At 40.2% G+C, this 26,770-nt stretch overlaps 1 protein-coding gene across 3 annotated transcripts in view; it reads left to right on the top strand.

Moving 5' to 3' along the window:
- The window catches only part of AGAP1 (ArfGAP with GTPase domain, ankyrin repeat and PH domain 1), a 634,167-nt gene that overhangs the window by 574,094 nt on the left and 33,303 nt on the right, over positions 1 to 26,770 (top strand). For all 3 annotated transcript variants that reach the window (XM_065412924.1, XM_065412923.1, XM_065412922.1), the window contains one exon: positions 6,636 to 6,858. In XM_065412924.1, coding sequence (XP_065268996.1) covers positions 6,636 to 6,858 — 223 coding nt within the window. The remainder of the gene's footprint in view (positions 1 to 6,635; positions 6,859 to 26,770) is intronic.

Here is a 26,770-nt window from a genome sequence, read left to right as displayed (position 1 = left end):
TCAAAAGACTACTGGGCATTTAGAATAGAAAGCTAATGTGTAACGAAAACATGTAAATGTCCCTGTTACTTTAGAAAGAATTTTTTTACTTTTTAGAAATGTGAGTAGAGTCCATTAAGATCCTCTCTGTTTTCTTCCTTTCATTGCCTCTTCAGAGGGCCCAGTTCATGCCAATGCCTCCTTGCAATTAAGGAAGGTTTGACATTACTTCCATTGAAATCTATCAGATATTCCTAGGTTGTTGAAACTGGGTCAACAGTAATGCCGGGAGCTGAGCATGCTGGTTCTGTAGTGTTGGCCTAGTTGGCTTGGACACTGAGTACTAGAGCTCTGGGCCCTAATTTAGATACCGTCAAGGCAGCGCATTGACCTGCTCTGCACAGATCTTTGGTGTAAATTTTACAGATACTTTTTACAGGGACTTTACATTCTATAAGCCAGTAATCCAAAAAAGAAGAATATATATGATAAACTAATGGGTTTGTTGCTTTAGGATATATTCTATCATAGACTAAAACAATTGTTTATTAAAGCATCTTTCCTGTCACTATGGTTATCAACATTGAGATTTACTCAGCGACTGATAGAGCTCAAGTGAAATATATAAAATATACATACAAAAATGGCTCATTTCTATACAAGTGCTGAGAAACTGCCTAAATATGTATTTTGTTCATTCAAAATACTAGTGTGTGTCAGTAAACTACATTGTGAAATTCTGTTTTCCTACTTTTTTACTTTTATAGGATTTCACTAAAACCTCACTCCAGTTGCCCAGAACAGGCTAGACGGGGGTATATGATACCTTCACAGGTCTACCTCATAGGCCTTGCTGCTAAGGTTCAAGCAGTCAGTTATTAGCGTACTCAGAGACTTAGCTCAGAAGTTCTGTGGGAGGGGCAAGTGGCTAAAAGTATCCATTACAAGGTCACCATTAAATGTGAAGCTTTTATTTTGAAAAGGAATTCTTCAAGCATGCATTCTGAGAGAGCATCTTTAAACAGCATTTTGCCTTCCTGGGCCTGCCAAAGTCTCTTTCTTCAAGCCTCGTTTTTGTAGGTCCCCATTTCTGGCATGTATGCACTCCAAACACTAGAGCTCAGAACACTTTGGAAAGCAATGGCCATTACGGGCCAAGTCTGCACCCTCACAAATCCAAATATTCAGAAGCAATGGGATACATAAGAGATTGCATCCCCCAACCAGCCTTCAATTCCTTTCAACTACCACCAGCAGCTTCATGATCAGAATCCTCATTCATCCTGTTTTTCCAATGTTCTCATCAGTTACCTTGTTAGCAGTTGGTTTTAGTGATTTAGGTTCTATTGGTGTTACTACTTTTGTGTTTTATTGGTTAGGAATAACCATTGCCGGGTTCCAGCAGCCTGGCTCTTTACAAGCCTTGGACTTAGGCTTTATCAGTGCCCTTCTATTCTGTTCCCATGTCAGCACAGAGTGATAGAATAGGTGTCCCAGGGCAGAACACTACCTTTTGCATGACTCAGATGTCCTTGCCAGACCAGAGTACTTGCTGTGTCTCAGAAGGACGCTGTTGTGGCAGTGCACAGCTTGTGCTGCCTTATCCCAGAGGATATGAAAGGAATTGGAATCCCTGCTTTGACTTCCTTCTCTAGGAGCCACATGAGACAAGTGGTGTTGCTGAGGAAAACGCAGCTGAGTCTGTGCCTCAAAGTGCTTTGGCTCTTTCCATGAAGAGGCCAAAGGGGAGAGATCCAAGGATAGATCTGAGTCCGGTCCAACGCCTTCAAAGAAGCTCCCGAGAGTCATGGGTCCAGTGAGCTTAGAGTCTCCAAGATCATAATAAAGAAAAAAGAAGAATGGATGTGGTAGCAGTTCAGCACAGGGCAAATCATCTAATCCAAAGGAGCTGGGACAGTTAATATCTTGGTACTACACCTCTACCTCGATATAACGCTGTCCTCGGGAGCCAAAAAATCTTACTGCGTTATAGGTGAAACCGCGTTATATCCAACTTGTTTTGATCCACCGGAGTGCGCAGCCCCTCCCCCCCCCGAGCACTGCTTTACCACGTTATATCAGAATTCGTGTTATATAGGGTCGCGTTATATCGGGGTAGAGGTGTATATGCCCTTTTTTTAGATTATTACCAATCTGATTGTGGTTCTCTTCCAGGTGAAGAGAAGGAGGAACTTCTTGGCAGGGATAATGACTCCGAGCATCTCCTTCATCTTGATGCAAAAGTATTTGTATCACCATTATCTCTTGTGGATTTCAAAAGTTTTCAGAACTTCTTATACATGTGCTGAAGCTTTTAATCTGGAAATACCAATAGTTCTACAGAGGTCACATTTGCTGTTTGACACACTGGAGAAAAAACAAAAGGAAGAATGGCTCATCCAATAAATATAGCTCTGCTTGAACAGTTCAAGACCTTTGGCTCATTCTAGCATTGTCTTGCTGTATCCAAAAAGGAGAAGAGAACCAATCATGTCCATACAAATGGTTCTGAGTATTTTTACAATACTCTAACCCCAGGATTATAGGCGGTATCAACAGGGAGTGAAGCAGGTTGGTCCAAAAAGTCCTTTTGATTTGCACCTTCTGAAAAAGACAGCAAGTGTATTGTCAGTTATCAAGCTCTACTTGATAGGTATGTTTTTTCACCCTGTATCAGCGGTGAACCTTTTTTGCAACACACGACATGAAATTACAAGGGAAATACTCACTTTCATGTGGCATGCTGGAAGTGCAGAGGTCAGTGGCACTTCTGCGATGTTAAATTTCAGAAGAGAGCTTTTCTGTGCTCTTATTTATATTTTAGAGCATCACACATGATGAACGCCATATCATTCACCCATCAGTTCCTGATGTCTGCCTTTAAATTCATTTGAGAACAATTGTTCAGAAGAGTACATTGAAACAAAGGTCATCAACAACACTATTGCTTTTTTTTTCATAGAATCAAAAAAATCAGACCATTTGTTCCAAGCTTGCAAAACTTTGTTTTTGGGACTGAATTGATTATTTAATTCAGTCCCGTCCCTTTCTTTTTCTTCTTGTTGGAACTGAGGTCAACAGCCTGGGTTTTCTTGGGGTCATTTCCCAGGACCTCAGCCATCTCATTCTTAAGTCTGTCCATATCTACTCACTTAAGATCTGTAATCTTCATATTTTCTAGCTATTGAAACTCGAGATACCATCCTGAAAAGATTTCTAGTGACTTCTTGATTGTATTAGAGTTTGGTACTCTACTTTGATGTTACTACCATTGTCCATGGAAGTAGATAAATATTTCTTCAGCAAAGGATAGGGAAGGTGAATTTAACAATGCTCAAAGACAGTCTAGGTCTCCTGTCATCCTGCCATCGGGGATCCAACACAGTGACCTTTAGTCTTGGCACGTGCAATTATTAAAAGATCTCTGAGAAGACTAAGCTAAATATTTCCTTAACTGTGAGCTTGCTCGTTTTGAGCTAGCTCTATTCTTAATTTTTGTGCAAATAAATCTGCTGAAGCCACCTTTTGAGTTTCTTGCAGAATGTTCTCCTTTCCACCGGAGCCTGGAGACATTTTGAGTGGCAATCGCTTCTGCAAAGAAGAGTCTGAGAGATACAAGACCTGAGGACTGTACCTCAGTGTTTCATAAGAAAATACTGTAAATTCTTCACTAACGTCCTGATTCAGCAAAGCACTTATATATGTGCTTAAATCCCATTTACACCTCTACCTCGATATAACGCTGTCCTTGGGAGCCAAAAAGTCTTACTGCATTATAGGTGAAACCACGTTATATTGAACTTGCTTTGATCCACCGGAGTGCGCAGCCCCCCCCCCCCCCCCCGGAGCACTGCTTTACCGTGTTATATCCGAATTCGTGTTATATCGGGTCGCGTTATATCGAGGTAGAGGTGTATTTCATTGAGGGTTAAGCACATGCTTAAGTGTTTTGCTGAATCAAGGCCTATGATGGTTTCATATGTTCATTTACAACACACTATAAACGTGTTAATAGTTTTTCATAAATCTGACATACTACCCCGGGAGGCCAGATTATATAGTGTGGATGATGAGTGCATTTGTAGAACAAACATATTTGCCCATCTATGATAGAGTCTGTGGCTTGTGAGGATAGATCTAAGGGAAGGCCACCTGTACTCAGAGAGAGTCTTTAAATGGGTGAGACTGTGTATTAAATGTTGTTATGGCTCAGAGGATGCTGAGCCATATTCTGTTAGATCTCAAGCAAATTTTACCACATACTTGAGGGATGACTGTCACAGAAATATATAATGCTGATATTTGCAGTTCTGTTGAGGTTTTTTGCACCATTGTTCACTTAATCTGGTTATTTGATATGATGCCCAGTACAGAAGAGCTGTCTTGCCATTTTTATTTAGCAAATACTCCTCAGAACCTCCTCCTTTATAAGTTATTACTACTTGGTCATCTTTCAGTGCAGACACGTCTGAAGAACTTTGGTTCTTTGAGATAATTGCCTATAGAGATCCACATTCCCACCCTGCTTGCTCATGTAGTCAGAAAAGAAACTTTATATATGCTCACTTCTGAGGCTTTGTCTTCACTACCCGCCGATCCGGCGGGTAGCAATCGGTCTATCGGGGATCGACTTACCGCGTCTAGTGAAGACGCGGTAAAATCGATCCCTGATCGCTCTGCCGTCGACTCCGGAAATCCACCTCGGCAGGAGGCGGCAGCGGAGGCGGCGGCAGCGCGGCAGCGGTCGACTTTCCCGCGTCCTCACCGCTAGGTAAGCCGACCTAAAATACGCAACTTCAGCTACGGAATTCACGTAGCTGAAGTTGCGTATCTTAGGTCGGACCCCCGCTGTAGTGTAGACCTAGCCTGAGTATCACAAGACCTAAAATAGAGTGCGGAGCTGCAGTTTCCCCTTTGGGTGTTAGCAATATCATCAGTGTTGGCGGAGAAACACAGAACCCTGAACTCGGGCTTTGGCAGGTCAGTGAAAGAGATTTTATTCCAAGTTGCAATCGTTTGTAAATTGTAATCTAACACACATTCTCTTACTAATTTAGACCTTAAACAATTACTTTTTAAAAATCTTTTCAGCTAACTTTCAATACTACACAAGTCCCCCAATGTACTGTTTGAGACATGAAAATTATCTCTTAAAGATGACTGAAGGGTGAGGGAGGGGAAATAATTTGTGCCTTTTGTAGATCCTGTATGATGTACAAAGAATGCATGAAAGGAATAGCAAGTCTTGTCTTCCTTGTTTTCACAGGACTCACTGGAAATCTAAGATTTGTACTGCGCTTTCTCAACACTTAATCAAAGGACTAGGAGTGACAATGAAGCTTTAACAAATAATTCTGTTCTTCTGTTTGAACTAATTTTTTTTTTTAATTCTTTATTAGGGCTGTTCAAAACATTTCCATCAACTTTTTTGGAGGGAAAATTGAGTTTTCATTTAAAAAAAAAAATTTATAGAAAGTATCTGCCTTCCTTGAAAATATTTGAATTTTTGTCCAAAACCCAAATTTTTTGGCTGAAAACCAGAAAATATTTTCAGTTTTTGGCAGCTTTCAGTTGCAGAAAAATTTTCAGTTTCTGTTGCAGAAAATTCAGGAAAAAATCATTCTTATTGAAATTGAAATTTCCTACATCAGTGGAGGAATCCCATTTTCTGACCAGTGTTAAAATTTACACAGTGTGAATAAAAATCTCCTGCCCTTTGAACCAGGTTTTTCCTGCTTGATATTGTGATATCATACTAGCTCTTCAGATCTCCATAGTGTCTCCCAGGAAAAGAAAGGTAGACAAGATCTGACATCAAGAAAAGTACCTCCAAAAATCCTCTCTTGGAAGTGTTTCATTGCATGTGTTAAAATTAATATTTGTTCAAGAGTGGTTCAGACAAACTTACATTTAAATAACATAGCATGGTTATAAAAAATGAAACATCTTGGGAAATGACTTTGAATTTCTTGGCTTTTGCCAGGTTTGTCATAGCCTTGTCTTTTGAGGGGTAATTTTTTTTCCTGTAGAATTGTTCTTGCTAGTACGCTTAAAAAAAAATTGCACATTTTCATCTTAGTACTTATCTCCCTGATCTTAGAGATGAACACATACCCCTCAGCATGTTAGATGTAAAAGTCATAAGTAGTTGATGAAATAGATGGTTATTAAGGGAGTTGATATAGTTAGCAACAGCAACATTGTATCAAGTAACTTTTTCTTTTGTAGTAATTGGCTACAAGTGGTTCCAGTTCCCAAGGAGGGGCTTTCTACCACTTCATCTGAGCTACCTACTACCCTCTTTTTATCTTCCCTATTGCTTCTTTTCTCTTTAGAATCACAGGTTCCCTTAGTCTGTTGGGGTGTTGCATGTGCCTTCCTTTGAGACCACCACTATTTCTTGTCAACTCATTTAGGGTCTGTTGGAGGAATGGCACATTGAGAGGGCTAGACCTAGGAACCAAACTTTTGCCTCCACTTCCTGTCAGGCTTCCTAACAGTGCTGTGAAACCAAGAGACCTGAATATTACTCCTCTTGCTTCCCCAGCCAAAATCATTATCCATAAGCTCTTCAGTTCTGAGAGAGGTTTAGAATGTGTCACAAGGAATTTTGTTTTTGGTTTTTTTAGTGATTGTTTGTGTCTGTCTTCCTGTAGACCCTGACTGGGCCAGTCTGAATCTGGGAGCCCTCATGTGTATTGAATGCTCAGGTATACACCGGAACCTTGGCACGCACTTGTCACGTGTCCGGTCACTTGACCTGGATGATTGGCCTATAGAACTCATCAAGGTGATGTCATCCATTGGGAACGAATTAGCAAACAGTGTCTGGGAGGAGAGTAGCCAGGGACGAATGAAACCCTCTTCAGACTCCACAAGGTAGGCTATTTTATTCCCTTTTGTGTACAAGGCATCCATATGTCAAAACTGTGACTAAGATTTAAAAAAATGAGTATCTAAAACTAGCCACATAAATACATATTTAGGCATCTAAATCTATGTCCTGATTTTCAAGGCTATTCGCTTCAAGGGGAGCCTGCTGGGTCTTAGCACTTTTTTACTACATATGGACTTCTAGGAGCCAAATTTCAGGCGCCATTTTAGCATATGTCAGGTAAACGTGAAGTCTGACCAAAAAGTGCCAAAAATTGAGTGAGCTTGGTAACTTTTGTGCTTGCCAAGGCTGCCTTAGCAGTTTAGAGGTCTTGGAAACAGGGGGAAATTTAAGCCTCCCAAACTTTTGTTCCATCATTTTCATTAGCTTTTGATAAACCAGTAAATCTGACCCTCTGGATACTTTACTGTAATTAGCAATGTGCTTTCCATAGTCACAAGCTAACCCAGCAAATTGCTGTCTTCTTTTACACCTAACTGTGAATTCTTGGGACTAGATGTTATTGCTCTTATTGTTTTGAGAGTTCTGTTCCAAATGAGGCTGCTTAATTTCCTTATGCAATGTATGTAAAGGAGACAATATATTGGGTAAGTGTATGTTGTTCCATAACTAATACAATATTTTATCTACAAATCATAGGTCAGCATACAGAAGATCCTCTCACTATAGTTTGTTATCCTAAAAGAAAACTAAGATTATTTTTGTATTGCATCCATGTTATCAGTGGCAAATGGCTTAGAAAAAAGTTTAAATGGTTTAGAAAGAAAAGTTAACTGTGATGGGTGTTAAATGTAAGAGCTGATATTCACACTGAACAATTAAGAAATACTTGCTTGGGGAAAGCAATGTGACCACTGGCAGTCTCTCTATCAGTAGAGCAGATTTCAGACGTGAGGAGGAGCCTGGACTACCTTGCCCAGCTAGTCCAACCTTTTAAGTTGCCTTCAGAAGTGCATGTGTTGCAGTTGTCACAGTGTCACACTCCAGGGGGCTAGCGTGTAGAGCTGACTGCATCTGAGCACCGTTTAGTCCCCAGGTATCAGATATTATGATGGAGGTTTAGCACTTGCTCTCAGTATTTGCCTCCTGGATGTAAGAGAATAAAACAGAAGGGTACTTTTACTGTTTTTTAAATGCATATGCTTCATTTCTGGAGTTTATTGCATCCAATACTAGATTTACTGAAAGGATAACTGAATCTATACCTGTGCCTCCTACTACACAAGATAAATAGATTTGTCCTGTTGACTGTAATAAAATCAACCATATCTTACTGCATTATTTCGTTAGCACTGAAAAATGAATTTGTGGTGCCACCTTTGGTTCATCTTAGAGAATGAAGGCAGTGTATTAATCAGGCTATTTATATACACAACTGTCCATCTAAATATGTGCATACTCAGATATACACATGGAGTTCATATGCATAGAACCTGTATATGTGTGCATATATTTGTTACACATCAAATACATTAAGAATTTCAAAAATTAAACTAGATCTATCTTAAAATATTGTTATTAAATCAGCAGCATTATCTAATAACTGTAGACTTAATCTGAAGACACTGTTTTGTTGTTTTGTTTGACTATAGATCTTTAATAATGAGGCATTGGAAAGATTGATCGATTCCGAATATTAAAGATAGGCTTCACTCTCAATATTTCAATTCACAATATTTTTAAAGATTGCTGTAAGGCTGGACATAATAAATGAAAGAAATTGTCTTGGTAAACCCAGGCCCCAAAAAAGATCTCAATGGAAGGGGAACACTACTGTTGAAGTCAAATAATTCAGTTCTCTGACAGTGGCTTGGTTAGAGGTTTGCATTTTCTCTTTATATTCCGTACTTAGAATTTATTTTAAGCTGTCCCTGCATTACACAATTCCTTTACGTATGTATTTTGTAGTGTAGTTTTCCAGCTGTTTTTGTATTTGTCAGAAACTTCATTAATCTTTTAAAAAATCCCCCCTCATTCTTCTCTTCTGCAGACTAAACAATCCCAGTTCCCTCAGCCTCTCCTCATAAGTCATGTGCTCCAGCCCCCTAATCATTTTTGTTGCCCTCCGCTGGACTCTTTCCAATTTTTCCACATCCTTCTTGTAGTGTGGGGCCCAAAACTGGACACAGTACTCCAGATGAGGCCTCACCAATGTCAAATATGTAGTGGCTGAGTGACTTTATCATGGGGTTTGGAGGCTGAGAGCAGAAGGAGAAACCACTTGCAGAAGGAAAGTCAGTCTGCTCTGAGCCATAGCAGAAGTGGGGCATGAGCTCCCTTCCACACACTAAGGCTTACTGGTCCTTCACACAACTTGGGGGCACAGAACCTGAGGTCTGCTGGCTGGCACATGAGAAGCCAGCAGCTCATACACTCACAGCTTAGTGGCTCCCCGTCCTAGTGAGCCATAGAAGCTCCATCGGACAGAGGGGGTAGGGAATCACTAGTGCCTTGCTGCTTTCTCATCCTCCTGCACTTACCCGTTCGTCCTCCACCCCAACATGGTCACTCATCTTTCATGGCCCCACCAATAGCTCCACTTCCCCCATCCCACTCACTTCCTCTCTCTCCCACAGACCTGCTTAATTTCTCACATTTCCCACTCCACTCACCTCGCCCACTGACCCACACTCCCTCTTGCTTGCCACATACCCCTCTAGCCTCTGAGTAGGGCCTGCAGACACATGCTAGGAAATGCAGGAAGAGAGAATAACACTGGGGAACAAACAGTAGAAAAGAGTCAGAAGGATACGTAGTGTTTTCTGCCATTCCACCCTTCACGGTAACATGTCCTGGGTTTCATTTCGAAAACAGGTGGGAGTAGATTGGCTGGGGAGAGGTAAGGGATGAGGACCATGGCTGACAACTTCACTCTAGCACAATGGAACTTTCTACGTACTTGTAAAGCTCATCTGTTCTAGAGATGCCAGCCGACAACTGTGGAACTAACACTCACAGCAACGTGTAGCCTATAGGGCTAGCCTGCTTGCTTGCCTATATATCTTTTCTTATGAGGTTAATCATTTGTTATATTATAGGTTTGTTATTTGTTGTTATAATGGGTTTAGCGATTTGCATTAGAGTATTTTGGCTGTTTGTATTAAAGTATGTTGGCTGTAACGCAAGGAACCTACAGGCAACATCCTGTATGTTAAGCTAAGGCAAGTTAACATACTTATGTTTGAGACCTTTACCCTAGGTAAGTGGTGATGAGCTAAAGCATACAGGATATATGTTTGTGACCTTTAACATAGATAAATGGGCATGTTTAGAGCTAGTTGGTAGGTAAGGCCACCCAAGTTCTTGGCCGTTTTCAGACTTAACACATACACCACAAAGAACATGGAAACAACCAGTTAGAACAGAAATAACAGAGGTGAGGATGAGCTAATGGTCACTAATAGTTACGGATATGTCATTAATACACATGGACATGCCAGCCTATAGAGTAAGGATACCCTAACATTTTTGTAGATGAGGAAATTAAGTTTGGACATGGAAGGAGAGCACTTAGGGCTCAGGCTTTATAAGAGGGGCAGCCCACCATGTTAGGTAGGTTCCGCTCGTTGATTGGTAGTTCATCCTTGTTAGTTCTTAAGTTCTTCACCTTCCACTCAAGACTTGAGGAACCTGGACCATGAAACTCCGTTGGCGTGCCAGAGGCAAGGCTGGTCTTTTGTCTCTTGTCACTAGGTTATCAAGGAAGGGTGTGAGTATATTAATCAAGAAACCTTTATAGTATATAACACCACATGTACTGCTAGTATTGCTTTTGTAATTGGTTATTTGATTATTATTTGATTACTATTCAATTACTAATGTTGATAAATGCAAAGTAATGCACATTGGAAAGCATAATCCCAACTATACATATAAAATGTTGGGGTCTAGCTGTTACCACTCGAGAGAGATCTTGGAGTCATTGTGGATGGTTCTCTGAAAACATCGACTCAATGTGCAGCGGCAGTCAAAAAAGCGAACAGAGTGCTGGGAATCATTAAGAAAGGGACAGATAATAGGACAGAAAATTATCCTGTTGCCTCTGTATAAATCCATGATATGCCCACATCTTGAATACTGTGTGCAGATGTGGTCGTCCCATCTCAAAAAAGATGTATTGGAATTGGAAATGGTTCAGAAAAGGGCAACAAAAATTATTAGGGGTATGGAACAGCTTCCGTATGAGGAAAGATTAATAAGACTGAGACTTTTCAGCTTGGAAAAGAGACAGCTAAGGGGAGATATGATTGAGGTCTATAAAATCATGACTGGTGTAGAGAAAGTAGATAAGGAAGTGTTTACTACTTCTCATAACACAAGAATTAGGGGTCACCAAATGAAATTAATAAGCAGCAGGTTTAAAACAAATAAAAGGAAGTATTTATTCACATAATGCACAGTCAACCTGTGGAACTCTTTGCCAGAGGATGATGTGAAGGCCAAGACCATAATAGGGTTCAAAAAAGAATTAGATAAATTCATGGAGGATAGGTCCATCAATAGCTGTTAGCCTGGATGGGCAGGAATGGTGTCCCTAGTCTCTGTTTGCCAGAAGCTGGGAATGAACAACGGGGGATGGATCACTTGATGATTACCAGTTCTGTTCATTCCCTCTGGGGCATCTGGCACTGGCCACTGTCTGAAGACAGCATACTGGGCTAGATGGACCTTTGGTCTGACCCAATAGGGCCATTCTTATGTTCTTATGTACTATTCCATTTATCTCAATAAAAGGCTTAAGGCTGCATTTTGTTCTCAGTGTGAGTTTCATTTTCATACATCCTGAGGGTCCCTGCAAATTCTGTGTAGCCTGATTCTGGGACAAGAACCTTATTATCTTCTGATCAGATTAATTGGCGAGCCTATAACCCAGGGGTAGGCAATCTATGGCACGCTTGCCGAAGGCGACACTCAAGCTGATTTTCAGTGGCACTCACGCTGCCCGGGTCCTGGCCACTGGTCCAGGGGGCTCTGCATTTTAATTTAATTTTAAATGAAGCTTCTTAAACATTTTAAAAACCTTATTTACTTTACATACAACAATAGTTTAGTTATATATTATAGACTTATAGAAAGAGACCTTCTAAAAACGTTAAAATGTATTACCGGCACGCAAAACCTTAAATTGGAGTGAATAAATGAAGACTCGGCACACCACTTCTGAAAGGTTGCCGACCCCTGCTATAACCCATATTATCTATTAATCTCCCATAAAATCAGGCAACAAATGAAGGATGAATACAAACCTCATCACCTTTTGCTCTGAATGTAAGGCACGCTTCTTTTGCCTTTGGCTTTCTCTAACACAGCAGTTCTTAAACTGTGGTTCGGGACCCCAAAGTAGGTTGCCACCCCATTTTAATGGGGTCACCAGGGCAGGCATTAGGCTTGCTCGGACCTGGGGCTGAAACCCGAGCCCAAGCCTGACAGCTTCAGCCCTGGTGGTCGGGGCTCAGGTTACAGGCCCCCCACCTTGGGCTGATGCCCTGGGGCTTTGGCCTTCCCGCCTGGGGCAGTGTGGCTCAGGCAGGCTCAGACTTCAGACTTTGTCAGAAGGGGATTGCGATGCACTGAACTTTGAGAACACCTGCTCTAACATAAACATGCAGCTCTGTGTGTGTGTATATAGACTATTTTTAAAAAATGCTACTGCGCACACTTCTTCCCCTGCTGAGAGGATGAGAGAACAAACAGATGACAGTCATGTATGCTGTGTCACTCATGTCACTTAATGCACTTCTGGAAGATGCTCAGATACAGTAACTCCTTGCTTAACGTTGTAGTTATATTCCTGAAAAATGCGACTTTAAGCGAAACGATGTTAAGCAAATCCAATTTCCCCATAAGAATTAATGTAAATAGGGGGGGTTTAGGTTCCAGGGAAATTTTTTTCACCAGACAAAAGACTATATTTTATACACACACTCACACTCACACTCACACTCAGTATAAGTTTTAAACAAACAATTTAATACTGGTACACAGCGATGATGATTGTGAAGCTTGGTTGAGGTGGTGAACTCAGAGGGTGGGATATTTTCCAGGGAATGCCTTACTGCTAAATGATGAACTAGCAATTGGCTGAGCCCTAAAGGGTTAACTCGTTGTTCATGTCTACAAGGCAGCACGAATGGAGGGAGGGGAGACAGCATGGCAGACAGAGACACAACACCATGTGTGTGTGTGTGAGAGCGATGCGCATTGCTCCTTTAAGTACACTGACCCCACTCTAAGTACATTGCCTTTTTAAGTAGATCAGCAAGCTGAGACGGCAGCTGCTGCCAGGAAGCTCCCTTCGTCCTGAGCCCTGTCGTGTGTCCCCCCTGCCCTATGGAGATGGGGTAAGTGCGGGGAAGGGGGACATCCTGACATTAGCCCCACTCTTTCCCCCCCTCCTCCCTGCACAGCAAGCAGGAGGCTCCGGGGAGCAGCTCCAAGGCAGAGGGCAGGAGCAGCATATGGCAGTGGAGGGAGGGACAGCTGAACTGCCAGCAATTGCTAGCCTGCTGGGCAGCTGCCGCACAGGGAACTTAGGGGAGCTGATGGGGGGCTGCTGGTCCACCCTGGTTCCAAGCCCCCACGAGCTAGCTGCAACGGGCTGCTCTTCCTGCAAGCAGTGGACAAAGCAGACGGCTGCCAAACAACGTTATAAGGGATCACTGCGCAACTTTAAACGAGCATGTTCTCTAATTGATCAGCAACATAACAACCAAACAACGTTAACCGGGATGACTTTAAGTGAGGAGTTACTGTACTGTGGTGATGAGGGCAGTATAAGAACCTGTATAGAGTATGGAGGAGTTGGACATCCTTCTCTTTCCTCCCAGCTGCTAAAACTCTCCTGTGTGAACCTCTGTAGCCCCACCAAAAGTTTTCTTTGCTCCCCACATCCACAGATGTCCTGTCTTTTCACTTTGAAAAGCTGGGTTAAACATTCTACAAGAGATTATCACAATGGTCTCTTCTGACCTTAAAGTCTATGAGATTGCCCCTCTTTCCCCCCCCCCCAAAAAAACCCCTAAATAAGAGAAATTAAACACAAACTCTGTCTCTCTCTGACAGGCATGGTTCCCAAAATAATATTACTTACAGAAGAAATGGTGCAAGGAAGTGTTGATTTTAAGGAAAACAGAGCTACACGGGTTTCACCATTTCATAGTATAGTTTGTCTGACGTGAAGTTACCAATGGCTGCCTGCAGGCTTGGGGTGGAGGAGGGGGAAGAATGATTGACTCTGGTCCACAAATAGAATACATTATGTAAGGATGCTCAAGGCAGCATTGAGGTAAAACTTTAGGAAGTACTGTAGTAAAGACAAAAACAACGAAGAGTCTGGTGGCACCTTAAAGACTAATAGATTTATTTGGGCATAAGCTTTCGTGGGTAAAAACCTCACTTCTTCAGATGGGAACCATGCCTGTCAGAGAGAGACAGAGAGTTTGTAGTAAAGACATTCTCTCCAGTCTCTTCCACACTGGACCAGAAGCTGAAAGTGCTGGACACCATTTCAAGAGCAGTCCTTCCACCATGTTAAGAAGCATCATTGACTGGCCATAAATGGAGTCCCATGCATTTGTCCTCTGTGGAAAGAGTGTAAGGCGGTGAGACATGCAGGTCCTTTAGGATAGAATTGTGGGCTGGTCAGTAGTAAAACACAGAATATGTGAAAAGCCATTTCCCAGAAAGTGGGAAAGGGCAAGACTGTCATCTCCCAAACATTTCGTTTTATACAGTTTATTTAAGTGTGCCTATCCAGGACTCTAGCTGCATGTATAACATGTTTTTTAGATACACATGCAAAATTGAGCTGAACCAGTATCAATACCAAAAACCTCCTAATTAAAATTCTTCCTTCTCAACCCACTCAAACCTCTCTTTGAGGAAGACTTGGAAACCAGACAGGCTTTCCAACATGTTCTGAAGATCAACAAATGGAGACTCTGTCAGACTGGGGTACATAAGTTCCAACACTGAAGATTCTTCACTGAAAATGTCCTGCCACTGGCAGTCTTGCTTTATACCAGGGGCTGCTAGCTCAAACACCTCTGCTGATCTTAATGTCTACAGTGTTACTTGAGGGGTCAGAGACAGTCTGTGAGATAACAAGGACCCCAGACCATTTAGAGGCTATATGTCAAAACCAACACCTTGGATTGCACCAAGAAACAAATTGGAAGCCAGTGCAGGCTATGGGAACACGGGTGTAATGTGCTCCCTAAAGGAAGCCCTCCTGAGTAAATAAGCAGCCACCGTCTATACAAGCTGAAGTTTGGGTTAAGGACAGTTGTGTGAAAATGATGAGGAAAGAAAGAAATGTGTGTTATTAGTAAGCATGGAAACTTTGCTGGGGGGGAGGGAGACAGTATGGTAGAATTTGTGAAACTAGAAAGAAAATGTGAACAGCTGGCCTTCTGATTGTTGTCCATGGGCCCCTGATTAGGTCAGCTTTAGAAAGCTTGTAATTGGTTCCAGCAATTATCAGCAGCCCTGAGAACTGCCGTTCAAACTTCTGGAGCATTGTGACAAATTGAAGCGGACTGCTGCTGAAGGAGTATCGACTTCCCATTTCTAAACAGGGGGATCATTAGTCAAGAAAAGCATCTTTTAATTACTCCCAGGAAGAAAAAAAATCTTTTTGGTATGGATCCTGCAACAACTTCCATTTTTTCAAGTGTATTCAATATTAAATTTATTGTCTAGGGGGGTGATTTGCCCTCAATCCCTACCTCAGTAATGTGGGTTTAATTTGGAGTGAGAAGTCAAATTAGAGTAGATCAATGTTGCAACAATTAACCGGATCTGAGGGTGAAATCAGGATTTTCCTCTCTAATTGCTATTGATACTATTTAAGCACACACTTAAAAAATTTATTTTGAATGGTGTAATACTGAAGTGGTTTGTGGATAGTAGCAGTGGGCAGGTGGACAGAATTTACTTGATAAAGGAATGTGAAGATATTGTTGAAGGTTATCATCATTAAAGGATCTTATGCATTATGTTTGTATGTGCCTTTGTCAGTGTTGTTTTGAAGTTGCATCAGAATAGTGGATTATTTTGTGGATCTTTACACGTACGTGTGTGTGTGTGTGTGTATTAAGGCTGTTGATTAATCACAGTTAACTCACACGATTAACTCAAAAAAATAATCACGATTAATCGCACTTTTAAACAATAGAATACCAATTGAAATGTATTAAATATTTTTGGATGTTTTCTACATTTTCAAATATTTTGATTTCAATTACAACACTGAATACAAAGTGTACACTGCTCTCTTTATATTATTATTTTTATTGCAAATATTTGCACTGTAAAAATGATAAACGAAATAGTATTTTTCAGTTCACCTCATACAAGTACTGCAGTGCAATCTCTTTATCATGAAAATGCAACTTACAAATATAGATTTTTTTGTTACATAACTGCACTCAAAAACAAAACAATGCAAAACTTTAGAGCCTACTAGTCCACTCAGTCCTACTTCTTGTTCAGCCAATCGCTAAGACAAACAAGTTTGTTTACATTTATGGGAGATAATGCTACCCACCTCTTATTTACAATGTCACCAGAAAGTGAGAACAGGCGTTCGAATGGTTCTTTTGTAGCCAGCATTGCAAGGTATTTACATGCCAGATATGCTAAACATTTGTATGCCCTTCATGCTTTGGCCACCGTTCCAGAGGACATGCTTCCATGCTGATGATGCTCGTTAAGAAAATAATGCGTTAATTAAATTTGTTACAGAACCCCTTGGGGGAGAATTGTATGTCTCCGGCTCTGTTTTACCCGCTTTCTGCAATATATTTCATGCGATAGTAATCTCTGATGATGAGTCTGCACATGTTGTTCTTTTTAAGAACACTTTTGCTGCAGATTTGACAAAACACAAAGAAGGTACCAATGTGAGATTTCTAAAGATAGCTACAGCACTCGACCCAAGGTTTAAGAATCTGAAGTGCCTTCCAAAATCTGAGAGGGACGAGGTGTGGAGTGTGCTTTCAGAAGTCTTAAAAGAGTAACACTCCGATGGAGAAACTACAGAACCTGAACCACCAAAAAAGAAAATCAACTTTCTGCTGGTGGCATCTGACTCAGATGATTAAAATGAACATGCGTCAGTCCACATTGCTTTGGATTGCTATTGAGCAGAACCAGTCATCAGCATGGACACATGTCCTCTGGAATGGTGGATGAAGCATGGAGGGACATATGAATCTTTAGCACATCTGGCATGGAAATATCTTGCGACACCAGCTACACTAGTGCCATGCGAACACTTGTTCTCACTTTCAGGTGACATTGTGAACAAGAAGCAGGCAGCATTATCTCCTGCAAATGTAACCAAACCTGTTTTTCTAAGCGATTAGCTGAACAAGAAATAGGACTGAGTGGACTGGTAGGCTCTAAAGTTTTACATTGTTTTATTTTTGAATGCAGTTATTTTTTGTACATAATTCTACATTTGTAAGTTCAACTTTCATGATAAAGAGATTGCACTAGAGTACTTATATTAGGTGAATTGAAAAATACTATTTCTTTTGTTTTTTACAGTGCAAATATTTGTAATCAAAAATAAATATAAAGTGAGCACTGTACACTTTGTATTCTGTGTTGTAATTGAAATCAATATATTTGAAAATGTAGAAAACATCCAATAATATTTAAATAAATGGTATTCTAGCATTGTTTAACAGTGCGATTAATCGCAATTAATTTTTTTAATCGCGTGATTAATCGCATTTAATTTTTTTAATCGTGCGATTAATCACAATTAATTCTTGTAATCGCTTGACAGCCCATATATAAAAATCAGGGTAAGCTTTCTGCATGCACCATTCTTGCCCATATGCAGGCCTGAGGATATTTTTTTTTTTTGGCACTGTCTATAATGAAGCAATCCAGCAGGCATAAGAGAAGCAGTAGATGCTGGCAGTGATGCTTTCTGTGCACTTATTTTCATTAAGGCCAACATTTTCAGAAACATTTATTAATTAATACAAGTTTTGAGTGCCCAACTTCTGAGTTTGGGTTAAGGACAGTTGTATGAAAATGATGAGGATTTTCAGATTTTCAGGACCCTCTATTCCCACTTAAAAATTTACCCCAAAATTGAGATGTGTACAATGAGTGAACACTATACTGTTAGCTACCTTTGTGTACCAGCTGAAATGTATAAGCTCTCCTGATGCAGTGATAAGCAGAAACCTGCAACTTAGTTTGTTTTTGTGTTATACTGCATAATACACACTTCTGAACATGGGTACAAATGTGTTGGACTCTGCAGTCCATTTTTCACATTCAGCTGACATAAGAGTGAGGAGGAATTTTTTGCTTAAAAATTTGCAGCCTTTCCTTCAGTGTTGATTACAAAACATGTCGTAGCTGAAGTTCTTAGGAATGGTGGGGGGGAAAATAAAGCTTACTTTATCCCCTACATTGTACATGCTTCCTCTTTTCCTACAAGCACTCTAGAAATATAGTATAACTTTAAAGTCAGCACCATGAGTTGCTGTCCACACATCGATTCTCTTTGAGTTCCTCTCAGGTAGTCCATTTACATAGTGTTTTTCCTATTTGGCAAAACTCAGAGAAAACATGAAAAGGTTCTTAATTCGGTCTGAGAACTTTTGAATTAGGAGTTGAGAGTTTCTGAAATTATCCTTTACCTTAAAATGTGAAATCTAATTTGACCCCTACTCTCAAATGAACTGAGTCAGATGGTCTCATGAAAAACATTATGCAGTTTGGGGGCGGGGGGGAAGTCTGTTAAATATACCAAACTCCAGGCTAAAGTCTAAACTATCTCCTTACCATACAAAGATAATGGCCACTACAGAGGATGTGTTGGTACCCTGGTACTGAAGATTCTTTCGGGTTAACCAGAAGCTGATTTATAGGTTAAATAAGTTTGTCCTCCCTTTTGCTTCGAATATTAGTTCATTCCTATTTATGCACACAGTAAATATTGATAAAGGGCAAATATATCAAAACTGAGAACAGTTGGAGCCCTGTAGCTTATGCTGAATGTGTAAAGATAGTCCACATCAACCTTTCTTTGTTTTGTTCAGTTTGATCATAAGATCACAGTATAGCCATGTCAATCTCAAATTTCTGGCATAAGGATGCACCATTACAAATGCAGCCTCAGGGAACATTAGTACCCATATATCCAAAATTGTCAGGTCTTATTATTTCTTAACAGTTCCTGGCCTGATGAGGTCAGTGTTTTGTCCCTTTTGAATGTTGTTTCATGCTTGACACCTTTCCCATTTTCTGGGGGGAGGGAGAGAAGGGGTAAAAAAAAAAAAACAAGACTTTATTGTGATGGGCTGACCAGAGCCCATCTGCAGTTGGGTGGCATCTGCTCCCCACATGTCACTTCCCTCATTAACAAGCAATTGAATTAATTAAATGCTACTCAGAACACGCATAACAAGCTACCGGCAGTGTCCAAATTAGCACTGATAATCAAGGATGATTTCCTTTATTATCCTGCTAAGTGGTGTGCAGGCTCTGATCTCCCTGTCTGCCCTCATCTATTTACATACCCCCAGCTTCTGCCTTTAGAAGCTGAGGTTATCTTACCTAGTTAATTTGCCACGATCACCAAGCATGGCGGATTGATATTCCTGCCTCTGCTGAAGCAAACCCCCTTCTCTCCCCCTTTCCTCCCTCCCCAAGCCTGGTCCTTTGTATCTCAAGCTCACTGATAAATTAAAAGCCACCCCTGTGGTCTCTCAAGTGAGTAATAGAGGCAGAAATTTCATTTTGCAACTGGCTGATTTAATGATCCAAAGGGTAATTAATGGCCTGATTATCTTAATGTTAAATATGTCCGGCAGCAATTACTGTGACCTCCCGCTTGTCAAGGTCCGGGCTATGCTCTTCTTTCAATTAAGTTCTCTGGGGCTTAATGGTATGAATAAACTCCTCTGATTCTATCATTCCGGACTCTGAGATTTAAGCGAGCTAGGGGCTCGTTTGGAGTTTTAATCAGCCCGTCTTCTACTTGAGCGATCAGAGTTAACAATTATAACAAGGACAGTTTAACTTTCTTCCCCCCAACCCCTCTTCTACTTCTTTATATTCTATTTTATTTTGTTTAAGTGCTCCAAGGGAATTCTGTTGGCTGAAGCAGCAGCATTGCTAGGCTCGTCTCTCCCTATATAAATTATCATGTGAATGCTGCTGTTTTTCCATTTGACAGGCTTAATTAATTGGCAGGAGCGCCCAAAAATGACAGTGCTACTAATTGCAACTCAAAGTAAATTTCTGTCATTGTGGCACGCTTGTCAGCGGGCATGCCCCAGTCCGCACTGCGGCCAGAGTTTGTTGACGTTTTCCATTTCAGTTTTCACATCTCGTCGGGGAGCGTGATCATATGTGATAGCACTAACGGACCAAGATGTGCCTTTGGGTTTTCCAGGCACACAGTTAGTGTGCAAGAATGACATTTACTGCCAATAAAGTTTAGACAGCTGTGCTTCTGTGGACCAAACAGCTGCTAGGGGACTTAAGATTTTACTTAAGATATTTTAGTGAGTTCTATTAGCCAGGAGACTTTGAATCAAACTGTGAGTTGTAACTTACTCATTGTCTCATGACTGAATTACCCTTATTAACACATCTCTAAGAATGCTAGACTTTACTTCAGTTGTGCATTAGGATGCAAATATTTCATTGTAAGCATTCAGTCAATTATGCAATTGCATAAATTAGAAGTGCATGAATACTGAATTTTTAAAAGATACACATGTAAATAAAAAATACTCATCTATTACGGCCTGTAAACAAAAGCTTTTCAACCCACATCACTCTGTAGGAATGAACCAATTCTGACATGCTAGAATACAGTGCTTTCAGGTGAAGCTATTGTCGCTTCTCAAAAATTCTCAGAAAATGCATCTCCGGAGAATAATTCATCAAAAAAATATGGTTATTGCTCATCTTCCACCGTCAGGAGGCCTGCAACTCACAAGAGAAAGCTAAGTGCTACAAAATGTTTTATTCTTCTCAGCATTGGAGTCAGTAAAACATTGGTGCCTAGATTGGTGCATGATAGATTAAAAAGATAGTCCAAGCACATGCTGATGACGGGTTCAGATAGATATCATGCTTCCCAGTGCAAATGTGTATATTTATGTAACAAAATTCACCTTTAATAAAGAGTGAAGGCTCCATAAAACCAAACTACAGCTCACAAAACAGTTTCAGTTAATACCACTAGAAACCAGACACAATCTTTGTCAAAATCTGTGTATATAAACTTAATGTTTCTCCATTGCAATGTATATAAAAGTGAATAACCTACAAAGGAATATTTTGGATCCCTCAGAGGTTTACAAAATAGTACCTAAAAGGCAAGAAATGTATAAAAAATAATATTTTTAAAAATCTTTAACTTTCTAAGCCTTTTTTAATTGCTTTGTAAATCACTTGTCTTTTAACATGTTTGTATATATGTTATTTTGTATCTCTAGCATGTACATGTATGATGCACACATACATGACACATCGTATGTTTGTGTGGGTTAGATCAATATGATAAATGATGGGGCCAACTGATAGATTGACATGCCTTCCTTGAACAGAGATTTCCAGTTGTGCTAAGTGGATAACGGCAGTGTTATATGCACCTTCTAATTCTGTGTGACTCCCAGTAGCTCTTGATACCATTGACAAGTTGGTATTTGAGTTGATTAGGGATCTTGAAGGAAAGGGCCAAGCAGCTCTTCACTGGTGTCTTTCTGCATATAGGGGTATTGCTGAGTAATTGATTGTCCTTTTTAAGTCTTTCACATGCAAGGTCCCCTATGGTTCCATCTGTCACTTCTCTTTTGTGATATTCATATGCAGCCACCAGGGGAGATGAGATGTTTCCACACTGCAATGTCACCAGTTAGCTAAGGATACTTTGCTCCCCATCTTCATCCAGTCCAAATTCTATAATATTACTCTCAGAGTTTCTAACAGGGATGAAGATCTGGTTGAAAATTAGCTAGCTGTGACCCAATCTGAAAGTAGGCAGGGCATAATTTTGGGAAGTAAAAGAGGTGCCTGTACCATCAGGTGAAGGTTTATACCAAACTTCCACCAAAAGTGGTTTGCGGCCTTAATGATCCAACTTTGGAACAGGGTTCCCAGCTGGCAGGGGTCTCTTGTCACCTATAACTGATCAGAAGACGGTTCCTCTCAAGTGTCCTGCTTTCAGTTGTCATGCAGACCTTTATCTCCTGGCTAGGCATCTGCAATATGTTGTGCTTTGGGCCTAGTCTTTGAAGTCTGCTCAGAAGCTCCAAACAATGTACAATTTCAGCTGCCAGAATTCTGAACAGTATGGACTGTAATGAACACACAACAGCTGTTACGTCAACAATGACTCCCTCTTCACTTCCATGTGCAATTTAAAGTGAAGTTCATAACCTTTAAAGCCCTAAGTGGTCCGGGCCCTGGTTATCGAAGAGTTTTGCTTTTGTCCCATACCATATCTCACCTGGGTGGTGGAGAAATACTTGCTGTTGGAAGATCAGTGTAAACACTAGTCTATTGCCTAGTGATGGGCCATGTTATAAATTCTTTCAATTTTTTTCCTAGTCTCTCAATTTGCTGCGTTTTTCTTAAAACTCCGGCCTTTAGAATTGTGGGACTCTCAGACTTAATTTATTTAAATAAGTTTTTACCCTTCAAGGATGTGGAGAAAAGCTTGAAAACATAACCTGAAGGCTCAAAAAAATTAAAAGGACCCCAAATTTATTAGGCTTAAAAATCAGGAGGTGTTTTTTTTTAATCTCATAATTTTGTGGGTCTCACTCATGGCTTTGAATGGTTGAGGGTTCCAGTAGTGGATAGAGGTTTCTCATTTGAGGGGTCTTGCCCTTGAAATTCACTCCTTTAGCAGCCTGTTAGTGATTGGGTTCAATATCCTTCAGAGTACAACACAAGATGCATTGATTTTGTTTAGCATTAGACATTTTGTTCTGTTTTGTGTTTTTTTTCTCTATAATTAATGTACTTGGTTACTGCAGCAATAGACCCCATGTAAATTAGTCATAGGAATATATTTAGAAGTCTGCTAGGAATTAGGATGGCATTGTCAAACTCAATTTTTGCAGTTGAGTAAAGCTAGGATTTGAATCCAGGACTCCAGAAGTAAAAGGGAGAGGATATTTTCCATTGTGTGTCATCTTTTATCAATTAGAGAATTACATGATATGGTGTAGATATATAGTTTTTCAGGTTGTCACTATTAGCTAACTAGAGCTGTAAATCGGTGTGCAGTATTAATGAGGACCGGACTTCTGATGCGTGTCTATGTTCTAAAGTTCTCTCTCAGATCCTGGAGAAGTTCTGCACTGAACCTCATTTTGAGTTTAGAAATGGATTGGCCTTCACTGTCAGCATGACAAAGAAGTATCACTTCTACACCAACCATAGAGAGTGGTCTTCCAATTCCACGATATCAGATGTGCAGTGTTTTATCAGCTGGTTTAGAAGACAGTGAGTAAAAAAGCCCAGTTTAGAAGGTACCAAAGGACAGAAAACCATTGCTGTGCCTAGTAGAAGCTACGTGGGACAATGCTGAGCAATGTTCCTATGACTGGTAAATGGAGGAGCTAGTCAGAGCAATAATGTGACCTTCAAATGGAGAGAAACTGGAGTATGAGTATTTGTAATGCTAACTGGAAAAAAAATAATGTTTCTCTCAAACTGATGTCTGGAACGGCAATGCCACCTTAAATAAGCCGGGAACCAACCACCATAAATTAATATTTATAACTCTGAAAATAATATGATATCCACTAAATCAGTTTGGAAAGACATGAATGAATCGGAGCCTCTCATCAATATACATATGAAAATTTACCTTAGTTATACCCACAGAAGAAGACAGAACTTCATATTACCAGTATAACAACTATTCAGACCACATTAATGTATATAAGAAGCAATAGGAATCATTTTCTAAAAATAAATAAGTTTAGAATAGGAGTCATGTAGGTAATAAAATTATTGTCCTAAAATTGAGTCCTTCAGATTTCCACAACACAGAAAAATGATTAGAGATCTGGAATGCATAAATGAATTGACAATGATCTATAAGAGAGAGCAGTTCTAAATTGCCCCACCAACCGCTTTACATGTTACACGTGATGCCCAGGTCCAAGAGCATAGAAAGCTGAAGATGGATCAGAGAGCATTCCTGCGCACCATACCTTTGAATTAGATTGCAGCAAAGGACAGTTGCAAACTTTTATAAGAAGTTAGTCCAATAAAAGATACTATCTCACCCACCTTGAGCCTCAACCTTTATAAGGACATTATACGATCATCATCCTGAACCCAGACCAGGTTTATTAGTTAAATCTTGTGTGGGAGTACAAAATGAAGCTGTAAGGTAAGTTCTTTCCTTAGAATTTCAGCAAGAACTGGAAGTTTGGAGATAACTTGATACATCTTATCTGATATTCGCAGTTCTGATCAAGATACAAGGTGCATCAGTGATGAATGATTTTGAGATGGGTAACAACCGGGATCTGATAGAATACGTTTTCTGTATAATAATCAGAAAATTGCCGACATCTTGACGAGCTTGGAATTTGCAGTGTGAATTTAGAATTAATGATATCCAAAGTCTGAACCAAGATTAATGGCCTGAACTAATAACCTATGGATTTGTCTATACAAACTGTTAGTTGGTGATAAGCTGGGGTATGAATCTACTCTACATTATCCTACCACAGACTAACTGCCTGTGTGGACCCTGCCAACATGAACTAATTGCTTGTTAGTGCACCTTGATCTAGTCCTCTTTGAAATAGGAGTAGATCAATGCCTATTAGCAAACTGTTAACGGGCATCAGCAGAGTCCACACGGACAGTTGCTCGTAGAGTCACACCCCAGTTTGCTGCAAAGAAAATGTTTGTGTAGACAAGCTTTAGCGAAGAGTAAAACAGGGGCATTGCTTAAGGCCTGATGATTAGCTAATGAGTCTTTCAAGCTGAAAATATCATTATCACAATGGCCCTCCAATGTTATTCATATCTCCAACCAGTAATTTTTAGAATCCAGTCATCCAAAGTGAACCATAGAATTTTAAGTTTATGATGTACATTTCATCTGTTTAACATAAAAGAAATATTATGACATTGGGCCTAGGAGCATGCTTAGTGCAGCTGATACGTAGATGCTCCATGGGGCTGTAGCATGCTCAATACAAATAGAATCTTTTGAGATCTTAGCAACAAAAAATTCTACTGAGTCTGTAGAAAATGATAGCTTTCAGAGGATTATGACTGTGCCAAATCTGGATGGCTTTTCACAGGGACAGCAAAAGGTACCTTCCTGGCTCCAGGATCATCTGTTTCTCAAATTTCAAGCTCCTGCAGCAAAGCTAGAACTCTTCAAAGGAACAGTTGGGGAAAATATTTACATTGACTAAAATAGCTATACAGACCCTCTCCGGGTTACGCAATCCCAATTTACACAAATCCGCACTTACGTAAGAAGTTCCGTACGCTTTTTTTTTTTTTTTTTGGCGTAATTGTCAGGTATACGTTCCCAACTTACGCAAAATTCGACTTACGCAAGGTATTCCGGAACGGAACACCTTGAGTAAGTCGGGGAGCGTCTGTATATCCTTAATCTCATTCTTATGAACAGCTTAATTGTTTTTGCTGAAACTTTAAGGAAAAAAATCAGCCTGCAGCATAGCGCAAGCATGGAAAATTTCAGCTTAAACAGGTAATGCCTGACAAAGTAAAATGTTAGGCATCCTTAATTGTAGGGGTTCCTGCCAGCTCAACCTTTAATACCTGTGTTATTTTATTAGAATTCTTGAAAGAAAAGAGTTCAACTTAACAACACTATCAGTACTAAATTGAAGACATTTGATGGACGTAACCCTGCAACAAGAAGAAAAAGCCAGTAGTGATCAGAAAAAGAACATGCCGAGGGCTTCTCTACACAGCGACTTACTGCACGGCAAGCTGGTGTGCTGTCAGGTCATACCCCGGCTTGCCGTGCTGTAACCTGCTATGTAGACAAGCCTTAGTACCAAGCATCAGCTATTGTGAAACCCTTAGAACGAATCATAGCCAAAGTGTGATGTTCGAGATTTGTTGCATTTAGACACCGAATTGGAGCAACTGGTGTTGCTGAACGTACAAAGACAGGTAATAATTGATAGAGGGTTTTTTTAGCTGGCCAGCAATGGTCAGTTTTTTAAGGAGTGGATAGAGCTCATCAGAATACTCCGAATGAGAAAAATCTATTAAATCTTTTCCATATACTCCGTGCTGAAGCAGCTGCATTTCGTTGCCCTGACTGAAGATCACAATATGTTCTTTCTGTATCTTGGGACTTGTCTAAATACAAAGTTGAACCAGTTTAACTAAAGGAGCTAAAATCGTTTTTTTAAATTGGCACAAAACCATAGTGTTAGCTTATTTGGGTAAAGAATTGACTTAATCTGAATTGATTTAAGTGTGTCCATAGAACAGATTTGCACTGCTAACGAACTAAATCTGTTTTTAAATCAATTTTAGTTAAACCCATGCAACTTTGTGTGTAGCCAAGGCCTCAGTAATACACTGTTTTGGCTGGAGTCAGATAAGATCTGAACTGCTCTTGTGCATGACCCTAGCTAGAAGTTCTTTAGTCCTTGTGTTGGTTCATCAGCATTTTGTGTTTCAAGAGCCAAGAACTGCAGGCATTTAGTAGTGGTCACACTAGATTGTTCTTCACCAGGTTGTGTCGCATTCAGTAGTTGGCAAGTTAGTAAGAAGCTTTGTGTGAACTTGTGCCATACTGAAAATAGGAAGATGCCTAAAAAAGAGAGCTAGTAATGGCAATGGTAATAACACTTTAAAAAAGAAAAAAACCCTGCAGCTTCAGGA

The sequence above is a fragment of the Emys orbicularis genome, chromosome 11 (genome assembly GCF_028017835.1).
Source record: "Emys orbicularis isolate rEmyOrb1 chromosome 11, rEmyOrb1.hap1, whole genome shotgun sequence".
NCBI classification, from domain to species: Eukaryota; Metazoa; Chordata; order Testudines; family Emydidae; genus Emys; species Emys orbicularis.
This window is presented reverse-complemented; position numbering and strand designations above follow the sequence as displayed.